A 10249-nucleotide genomic window follows, 5' to 3' on the forward strand; every position below is an offset into this window, starting at 1 on the left:
TATTAGCTCTGTAGTTCCACATAGGGTCTAAATTTGACTCAAGTAAATTCTATCAAGCTAATCCTGATCACTGATTCTGAATCAAATGATTAAAAGATATGGGCACGGCTATAGTATCGACACAAAAAAGGGAAATATTGATGAGACCTCCGCGCCTATTCCACGTCAAAGCACAAGTCTAAGGAGTAAGGACCGGTTCAGTCTCACGTGGGCAACAATGCTGTAGTGTATGGATGGGGTGGGGTTTGGGGATTTGTTCAGCCTACATCAAAAGGTTGCCTTTTATGTGAAGCAGAATACCGGGGCTGTCAGACTCCGTGGGTTAAGTTTTTTTAGAACCTTCCTTACCTCGGCGAGGCCACAACAAACTGAAGCTTGGATGGGGATAAGGATGGGGATAGGGATAAGAGATAAGAGATATTATATTCTAGCCATCCGTTCTCCACGCCTCATTTAATCCTAACCATTATTCATTTCTCTTTCCATGTCCCACCCAAATATCCCAATATCCAAACGGCACCCAGAGGTTTGCACAAGCGAGATTAACCGCGTTCTGCAGAAGACGCCATTTGCGTGGGCTTACCGGCCCATTGCTATCCACCTGCTTGGTCTGATTCGGCCCGTGCGGTGATTTGATGAGGTGGGAAGAAGTTTTTTAATCCCTCAACTTTTGTCCAAGGACAATTTGCCTCCATCGAGTTTGGGCTGCACCATGTTAGCTAAGAGGAATGTAAATCGAACTATGTTAATATTCGAGAAGGCTGATTATATTTTATAAAAAATTAAAATATATTTTTTAAAAACTATCTATTCTAATATTAGTAGCTAATTATATGTAATTAAAAATCATAATATCTATTCTAATATTAGAAAATTTAATCAGTGTTCTAAATAGCAGACTAAGACATTTAGGGATCTCCCTTCTCAAAAGCTAATAGCAGGCTAAATCGGGCTACAATGAATAATAGCGGCTAAATTATATATAAGAGCAAATAGTTTAACCATCTACGAGCAACTATATCGGGAGATTTAGAACCTTGAAATTAATTTAAAAATTGTTTTACTTTAAAAAATAAAACCAGTTTCAGTTTTCCACAAAAATCATGCTATATCTTATGGTTACCTCTTTTGAAATTATTTTAATCTGGTATTGTCTTCTCTTTTTTTGTTTATTTGTAGAAGATGCTCTCATTATATATTGAGTATACTTGACCGGCGGTTTCTGAACATGTCCGGAGTACTCATTTCGATCGTAGTACCTACAAATTGCACACTCAACTCTCCAAACTTGTTCCAAGTTCTCACTTCGTTTTTTATATTTGTAAATTGTATATTTAATTCTCTAAACTTGTCTGAAGTTCTCATTTCGAACCCAGTATTGATGCTACCACAACTATTTTCGCAGAACTTTGCAAACTCTTCTTGGCGTTTCATAGGTCTAAGTCACATTTTTTTTTTGCGTTTTGCAATTGAAGCCTCCACAAAATCAAAAGATAAACTAAACCAAACCAAAAACCAACATATAATAAGAACCATGCATGTGATTTTGTTTTGGTTTGGATGGTCTGTCGTTTTCGATGTGCTCCATCACCCTCCCCAAACCACAGTCAGGGCACACGATCAAGGAATACTTTTTATAGGAAAAAAATATTTCGATACTTTTTTGAAAAAAGTTATGTAATTTTTTAAGTTCAATTAACCTACAAATTATCAATCCTACTCGATTTACTCCTTTTGTGACTGACGTGTGACGTCAGAACGTCTAGAGTAGATTTGGACGGTTTTAAAAGTTAATTAGAGAAGATAAAAGAATTGATATTTTGTAAGGAAACACTCAGCCATGGTAGTCCGTCCCGTCGGATACGGCACCTAGTCCTGCGCAGCGACCGGCCTCTAAAAAAATTTCCCACTCCGCTCATCCGCCCGCTGCGGTGTGGCTGAGCATTTCCAGGCCGCTCATTCGTCAGCCCTGCTGCGCCCCCTTCCCGCACCGCTCCCCGCCCCTATCGTGGCGTCGCGCTGTGCCCTCCCCCCTTGCATCGCACCCCATTGCCGGCTGTGCCGCGCGCCCATCCCCTGCGAGCAGACGGTGCTAGATGACTGTGAGCAGCGGCACTGGAGTAGCAGCATCAGGGCTGCGCCGACAGGCGCAAGCCTGGGCCGCGAGCAAGCGTTGGAGAATCGCAGGAGGATCGCATCGCTGCTGCATCAGCGAGCTCCATGTGCTGTCATCGACCTTTGCATTGGCATCGAGCTCCGCAACAACGAGCATCCATTCACCCAAGCAACATTGTGACATTATGCTGAGAGTGCGTGTTGCCAACGTATGTTTCAGATGTTTCATCTGGATGTTGTAAAAGTGGATTGGGATGTTGCATATATTGTAAGTGTTTCAGATGTATGATGCAAGCGTCTATTCTCAATGTTCTATCTGCTTCAGACGTATGCTATGTTTCACACACATGTTCCAAGTGTTTTATCTGCATGTTGCATATGTTTGCAATGATTTTCAAGTATTTTTCAGGTGTTTTTGTATGTGTTTTAAGTGCATGTTTCATATATTTCATGTCTTCTTTTTTATGTTGCAGGGGTTGTATCTGAATGTTTCAAAAGTAGATCGGGATGTTGCACATGGGATACGCGAAGGAAGCGGGAGGGGGTGCACGACGCGGGCGCTCTAAACACAAATGCGCGTGGGCGACGTCCGGGCGGCGCGGGTCCCATGTGGATGCGCGGAAACGAAGTGCAGCCGCGGGCGTCTGCCGGACGTACGGGCGCTAACAGTTCCGTATTTTATATCATGAGACATAAATCAGACATCGGCGAAAATTAGAAAGATGTTAATTCTTCTGGCCTAAGAGCAAGTATAATAACAGGCCGTAAGCTGGCTAAATGCTAAGGTGAAGGAGAGAAGAGAGTAGAAGCAGGTTGTAAAGTTACAGTCGGTTTTGGCACGAGAACAAAAAAAACCCTATGAGAGAGAAAAGCAGACCATATATTAACAGTGAAGAATTAATTACTATATGAATAGGCTAAGAGAAAGCCACAAGTATTATTAGCCTTCCCAACTTCGTTCTCATTTTGCAGGGCTCACTCGGGGCTGGGTCATTTACATATTTACTACTATTACGCTGACATATGAGTTATTGATATGGTATTTTTTATACTACTGTTATGATGGTAAATATGTGAATATTCCGTCGGCGCTCGGCAGTCGGCACGCCGATGCCCAACGGCCCAGTGTAGCTGACTAGCTGTCCAAGCCAATCAACGTTCAGAACCGCCCGTCGGCAGTGGGAATGGCAGCTCCTCCCGCGATCGCATCCAGCCACCTGGCCCGTTCCACGAATGCCCACGACCTTTGCAAAAGTTTCTTCATCAAGTTTAATAACGCACTCCAAGTCAGGAAATCCCCGATGAATGGATGATCTCCTGCGCGTCGCAGCCCAAGCCACTCGATTAGTGGAGTCCACCAACCAAGCACGTGTCGTCCCTCCCCGTCCCAGATCCCAATCCGCACCAGCCGGCCAGTCCGATCCACCACAACCCATTCCGTCATCCGCCTTCCCAGTCCGCTCTCGTCGGCGCGCGATGGAGGGTCTCATCAAGGGGTTGGTCCACGTGGCCATCGACGCCGTGGAGGACGCCGTGCGGGAGAGGGACCACGGCCGCGGCGGCGGCGACGACGACGAGGCGCCGAGGAGGAGGGCGCCCCAGCGCGCCGACCCGGACGCCGACGGGGAGGAGGAACGCGACGAGCGATCGCGGTCGACGTGGGCCGAGGTGCGCGCCACTTGATGCTTGCATTTGCGAATGCGAATGCTGATTTTGGTGGCCTTGGCTGCTCCGCAGGTCGTCTCCGACCAGAAGGGCAGCGATCCGGACGAGCGCCGGGACCATCGGAATTCAGGGCGGGTGAGTGGCCGCTGCTGTGCTGGTGGGCGAGCGAGGAGCGATGATTTCTATAGGTCTAATTATGGAATTGTTCACTTTGATTTTCTCACCGCATTAAGGACAATCGTCATGAGAGGAGGGAGGACGAGGGTTGGAAAAGGGTCGATGGTCGGAACCAGCCGCAGCACCCCGCAGGCCGGCAGAACCAGGTTGACCGGATTTAGATTGATTTATTAAGTGTGCATTTCTGGGTTGTTTCTTTTGAAGCATGCTGATGCAGCTGCGGGGGTTCAATTTCTGCAGTGCGAGGGGGAGGAAAGGTGGGATGGCGGCAGCCGGCGCCCTCAGAAACAGCAGCAGGCACAAGGATATGGGAATCAGCAACAGGTTTATTTTTTTCCCTCATTTTTACTTTCCTTACAAGAGTTGGGCAATTCACCTGCTCATCTTTCATTAGATACTGCTTGAAATGGTACGTACAGCCGATGGAAATGGTAAATTCTGGATTTGTATTTTGATTAAATAGGAATAGTGTGGTATGCTTATGTTCAGTTGAATGAATTGTTCTCCGATGCACTAATGAGATGATAGTGGGGCAAGATTTTTCTTTCCTTATAGGATCTTCCGAAGTACAAAGTTGCAATAACACAACAGCTTTCTTAGTTAAATTTGAAAGTTGTGTCATACTATTTTCACGCAGAGATAGCTTTTCCCAAATGATTGGTTGCTTGTTAAGAGTGTCCTATCAAGTTTATGATTTTGAATATTTTAGGAAGAAGGGAGGATAAATGATGGAAGTTGGCAGACCGTTGGTGAGAAAAAGCACCATGGAAGACCGCAGCAGGTTTGATTTCAGTCTTTCAAAGATCAGAAATGAAATTTCTTTTTCGTTATTTTGTTTCCTCATAGAATATATTTAAGCTCTTACTTTAGTTTTCTGGTCCTTTTACTTCTATATATACAAGACAGTCAACCAACATTTAGCCATGGAACCAATGCTTTATTGAGTTATTGTTACACTGAAAATGAATCAGTTGACCGTTACAGAATGTGGTCTGCTAAAAATGCAATCGCCGACTTTTCCCTCTTTGCTCATCTTTGAATGATCAGTATTATAACTCAAATATAACGAGAATATGAACCAGGTCAATCTTTTTAAGTGTATCAATACTCTGAAGTACAGATATGAGCAAACCAAGTGTAGATACACGGCTACACCCCATTTGTTTCTTGTAAGACTGCTACTTTTATGCCCACATAAATCAATTGACACTCTAGTTGAATGGTGATAATTGCATGTTTCGGAAGCTTTCTTGTACTATCTGAACTCTGAATTCACGACATTGCACAATGCAGTCTGAAGCATGGAATGGATACAGAAAGCCACCATCAGAACAAAAGTACTCTGAGGATGTCGGTCAGATTCACCAAGGACTCAATGTAGAGCCCACCAGGGAGGAGCTGAATAGCTTATCGAAAGCCTGTAGCCGACTTTGGGAGCTCGATATGAACTGTCTCGTTCCTGGTAAGGACTACAGAATCGACTGTGGCGAGGGGAAGAAAGTTTATCAGAAGGGTGATATGGCATCTGAAAGCTTGTTCAGCTGGCTAGGAGACGATGTGCTAAGAAAACCCACCTACTCACGTTTCTGCGCACTTCTGGATAACTACAACCCACACCAGGGGTACAAAGAAGTTGTTACCCAGCAGGATAAGCACGAAGAAATAGCTTTCGTTGAAGAGATTGCCAGAACAGCGCCAATTAAGTACTTACACCGGTACTTAGTGCAGAAGGGGGCTGTACCTCAGGACTATGAGGACTTCAAGAGAATGCTGACATCCCTATGGTTTGATTTGTATGGAAGAGGTGGCAACTCTAGCTGCTCTTCTGCCTTTGAGCATGTATTTGTTGGTGAGATCAAAGGACGGGGACAAGGGGAGAATGAGGTATCAGGCTTCCATAACTGGATTCAGGCAAGTTCTCGTATTGTTACAAAAATCTAGTTTCCTTATTTGGACATTTCTAACAGGTATTCCGTGACTAATTTGCAGTTTTACCTGGAAGAAGCCAAGGGAAACGTGGATTACCAAGGTTATATATTTCCAAGGCGCCGTGGTGAATCAGTGAGTATATACTATATAGTTAAGCATTGATGTAACAATAATGTTAGCTAAAATGTTCTACCCTGGTCTTGGCAGCCTGATTCAGAGACACAGCTGCTAACGGTTCAGTTTGAGTGGCATGGTGTGCTGAAATCAGTATCCAGCACGTTGATTGGTGTCAGTCCAGAGTTTGAGGTCGCACTCTACACATTGTGCTTTTTTGTTGGAGGAGAAGATAACCGCGTCGATATTGGCCCATACAGTGTGAACATCAAGTGCTACCGACTGGGGAACAACAAAATTGGATCAGCCTTTCCCATTGCAGAGGACTGATTATTTGGTGCTCTGCTTCTGCAAGTTTGTAAATCTTCACTTTTTTGGTTTCATAGTCACTTATATGAAGTTAATATTGTTGTACTGTTCAAGGATAGCTGGTTACTTGTGCATGAAACTTGAAAAGGTACCATACTGTTCAGTTTGTATTGCTACTTGCACTACTGAAAAAGCTGATAACTGAGACTAAAATTACTTTTCATGGTTTTGTTGCTGTGTATGTGGAAGCTTTGCGCAGAATATTTTCTGGCTTTGTCATGTTTATTTACTGCTTTGCTGTTTCTTGATGAAAATTCAGTACGGTCTGCACAGAGACACAGGTGAGCATAAAAGAATGCATGGTTTATATAGGAAAATGAGCATTATGTTTCATCTTCAGCGTGTTACGTATTAAAGGTGGAAAGCCATACTTATTCCACAGCAAAAAAAGGAGTTATTTAGGAATGGCCTGAGATTAATTGAGTTCGATCAACCAATGAGAACCAGAGAATCTTTGAGGCACCAGCATTTTTCTACTAAACGTTAGAGCATAGAGGTGCGAAGCCAAAATCGCAGCCACCGGAGCAAAAACTAGCATTGCAGCTAAGCAATAAAAAAAAATACAGCTAAGCAATAAAAAACTAGCCCTTGTATTTATCACTCTTGAAAATAATACAATAAAATTGGCCATTAGGAATGGCCTAAAGATTAGGGCATGTTCCAATGCAACCAACAAAAGTTTAGCTAGCTAAAATTTTAAAGTCCAGCTAAATTTTAGTTAGGATGTTTGGATGCTTCAGCTAATAGACTTAGCTAAATTTTAGCTGGCTTTAGCTGGGTTGAAATAGCTAAACTCAGTTAAATTTTAGCTGGTCTTTTAGCTGGGTTGTTTGGATGCCTAGCAGCTAAATTTAGCTAGCTAAAGTTTAGCTGTGATACATGCCCTAATTACCCTGTTTGGCTGTTTCAAGCTAGTGGGCTGAAAAAGAAATGTCTTGTCACTGTCACCTAGTTTATAGTGTAACCTAAATTTCTGAAACTTCATCTAGTTTAAATTGCAACCTAAATTTCTGAAACCTCATCTCAAACTATAACACTTTTTTTTTGCTATTTGTCATGGCGCCACAGATGTTCTGAACTTTAATGTGATATTAAATAATATACAAAACAATAAGTCTATTTCCATAAACATTTAAATGCTGTAGATATCGCTTGATATATGCAAATCCAGTAAAATCTGCTAAGATGCACAAGCTAAACTTTAGCTGGCTAAATTTAGCTGTTAGACATCTAAATGGCCTAGCTAAAAGACCAGCTAAAGTTTAGCTGGGTTTAGCTATTTTGACCTAGCTTAAGCTAACTAAAATTTAGCTGAGCTTATTAGCTGGAGCATCCAAACACCCCAACTAAAGTTTAGCTGGCTAAAATTTAACTTTAAAATTTTAACTAGCTAAATTTTAGTTGGATGCATCCAAACAGGCCAATTGGGATTGGATGCGCGTGGACTATTCTTCCTCAGAGAATGAGCGGGTGCCGTCCCTTCGTGAGATGCCGGCTACCCTCTCTCTCCAAAAAAAAATATATCATGGCACCTCTATTTTATCGTGTAACCTAATCTTAAACTCTTACAAAAGTAAGCCTCACTAGATTATTTCTCTATTCATGCAAGATGTCCGCATCATTTCCCACTAAGTGTCCCACTAACTTGCAACCCTTTCATACAAGCTATCCATGTCATCCCTTATTAATTACAAAAAAAAATCCACGCCATCTCTGTTATGTGCAATACTTTTGATCTTTAATCTATTAACGTAAAGTCATCTACATATGCTATTTGTTTCATCACCTATCTTCTATAATGTGATCAAATATTTTTTTGGTTTTTTTTTCTATTAGCTTATCGATTTTTACCAGATCTAATATAATAAAATAATATGCAAGTCAAATTCATATAAATACACGGTATATATAATACCATATAGTAATACTACATGTAAAAGATTTATTTTTAAGAAAATCTCACGACAAGGGGCATGCTTCTAGTTTCCTAAAATTAATACACGGATTCCTTTGCTATTTGTATATGTCTTCCACCACAGATGTGCTCAAATTCAATGTGGTATTAAATAATATATACTAAGCAATATGTCTATTTCTATAAGCATTTAAATGCTACAGATATAGCTTGATCAATGCCAGATACAGTAAAATCTTCTTAGATAACAACTGTGATAAATGGGTTGGATGCACGCTAGCTGGAATTTACCTGTCTACAACACACATATCACTGCTCAATAAAAAAACAGTCTTCCAAACCAATGACAAGTGGACCCGGATTAATAGGTGGCGCCAACGGTTAAATTCCAGCTCACTACTAGTATATGGTAGACAGCCTATAAATCTACCACCAACCCCACTCCCTACTACTCACACCTTGCAATTTTGTGGCTCTTCAGGTTTTCAAGCGCTCCTGGCGCTCCTTAAAGGAAACCTACACGCTCCCTCCCTGGCCATCGACTTGTCATTCGACAATCCTTAACCCATCTCCATACTCCATCACCACTCCCTTGTTGTAGCCTGCTTTCCATATCTTCACTGCAACAGCTAGGACTAGCTACCTCAGAGTCCTCCCACAATCCAAATAGCCAACTATAGGATGGACGCGAGGAAGAAGCCACAATTGATCATTCCACGGGCCCAAAAGATCAATACGGAGAGTAGATCTAAGGCTCCGCGCGACGGCAAAGCAAAGGGATCGAGCGCTATGGGATCCGGGCAAAACACCGCCAAGAGAATCAGCGGCGACAACCACATGAAGGTGAAAGAGGTTGTGGATAAGGTGAAAATGTCAACGTCGGAGCAGGTGGTCTTGTCAAAGAAAAAGCAAGTCCAGGTCATAGACATCATTTCAAGTGATGATGATGAGGAGGAGGAGGAGAAGGAGGGAGAAGAAGAAGAGGAGGAGGAGGGCAGAGACGGCGACAAGCACGCCATCGTAAGGGTAAGGAAGTTTGAGGGATGTTGCATGCTAGCTGAGGTGGATAGGAGCAATGACCATGGAGTTGCAAGCCGAACACGGCGACACAAAGCCCTGCGACGCAAGAACTCACAATTCAAGGACAACAATGATTCCAAAGGGACATTCAGTGAACCGATAGATGTGTAGTTGGGTGAACGTACTTATTACCCTATTAACTAGTTGGAGTCCCAGCGCGTTGCCGCAGAAATCGTAGAATGATTTAAGACGATTAGTATTTGAAGGGTTGAAGGTGATAAAGTTCGTGAGTCATTCTTGAATGATTGCTAAAGTCATGTTGGAATGCCGAAATCCAATAGGAGTTGAATGACATCTCTGTTGATTCTATGACTATGAACATCGTTATGTTTCTAGTATTTGATTGTACATGGAGGGAATGACCTGCACGAAGAAACAATGTGCATCTGCATTGCATCTAATTGGAGATGTCAATAAGATATTAATAAAATCTTGACCAATACCGTCAACCAAGGTCCAGAAATAGAAGTATTGAAGATCACCAAATGTAAAACTCTCTTTAGGGGCTATAGCAGGCCAGGTACACCTTACAGGCATGGTCCATGGCTGCTGCTTCCCTCTGTCCAGGCTATTTTCTTGTTTCTAATCTTTTGCAAACCAACTAATAGATTATCTTCAAAGTGTGCAAAGGAGATATGTCAGTAGCGAAACCGGCCATGGCCATGCAATAAGATGTGAGGGTACCATGGCAGAAGCTGAGAGAGCTGGGATTTAGCGACGGACGATGGTGACGATCATGGTGAGCAAAGGTTGGTTCTGAAGGGCAACGGAGGACCCAAGATCGATGCCTCAAGGGAATCATCATGTCGAAAAGTGCTTCTGCTATACTGCCATACTGGTTAACAATGGAGGTTGGGTGTAGAAGCTTCCACAGATGAGGATTGG

At 42.7% G+C, this 10249-nt stretch overlaps 1 protein-coding gene across 3 annotated transcripts; it reads left to right on the forward strand.

Annotated features, from left to right (window-relative positions):
- Positions 1–3401: 3401 nt before the first annotated feature.
- Positions 3402–6532, forward strand: LOC136491239 (uncharacterized). Of its 3 annotated transcripts, XM_066487484.1 has the most exons (9): positions 3403–3783; positions 3853–3915; positions 4014–4103; positions 4198–4281; positions 4667–4738; positions 5040–5126; positions 5251–5868; positions 5947–6018; positions 6094–6532. In XM_066487484.1, exons 1-9 carry the CDS (start codon positions 3421–3423, stop codon positions 6328–6330), a joined length of 1686 nt encoding a protein of 561 aa, XP_066343581.1. In that variant the 5' UTR covers positions 3403–3420; the 3' UTR covers positions 6331–6532. The 3 variants fall into 3 exon arrangements, with proteins under 3 accessions (XP_066343583.1, XP_066343581.1, XP_066343582.1); XM_066487485.1 differs by lacking the exon at positions 5040–5126 and having other exon boundaries at positions 3406–3783; XM_066487486.1 differs by lacking the exons at positions 3853–3915; positions 4014–4103 and having other exon boundaries at positions 3402–3783; positions 4162–4281.
- Positions 6533–10249: the final 3717 nt, after the last annotated feature.

Source organism: Miscanthus floridulus, chromosome 11 (assembly GCF_019320115.1).
Source record: "Miscanthus floridulus cultivar M001 chromosome 11, ASM1932011v1, whole genome shotgun sequence".
NCBI classification, from domain to species: Eukaryota; Viridiplantae; Streptophyta; class Magnoliopsida; order Poales; family Poaceae; genus Miscanthus; species Miscanthus floridulus.

Bases quoted from the DNA above. Each gene is read 5' to 3' on its own strand.
- LOC136491239 (XM_066487484.1), top strand. From the start codon at position 3,421: ATGGATGATCTCCTGCGCGTCGCAGCCCAAGCCACTCGATTAGTGGAG. The intron at 3,784-3,852 runs GTGCGCGCCACT...GCTGCTCCGCAG, and splicing joins CGCGGTCGACGTGGGCCGAG to GTCGTCTCCGACCAGAAGGG. The intron at 5,869-5,946 runs GCAAGTTCTCGT...ACTAATTTGCAG, and splicing joins GCTTCCATAACTGGATTCAG to TTTTACCTGGAAGAAGCCAA.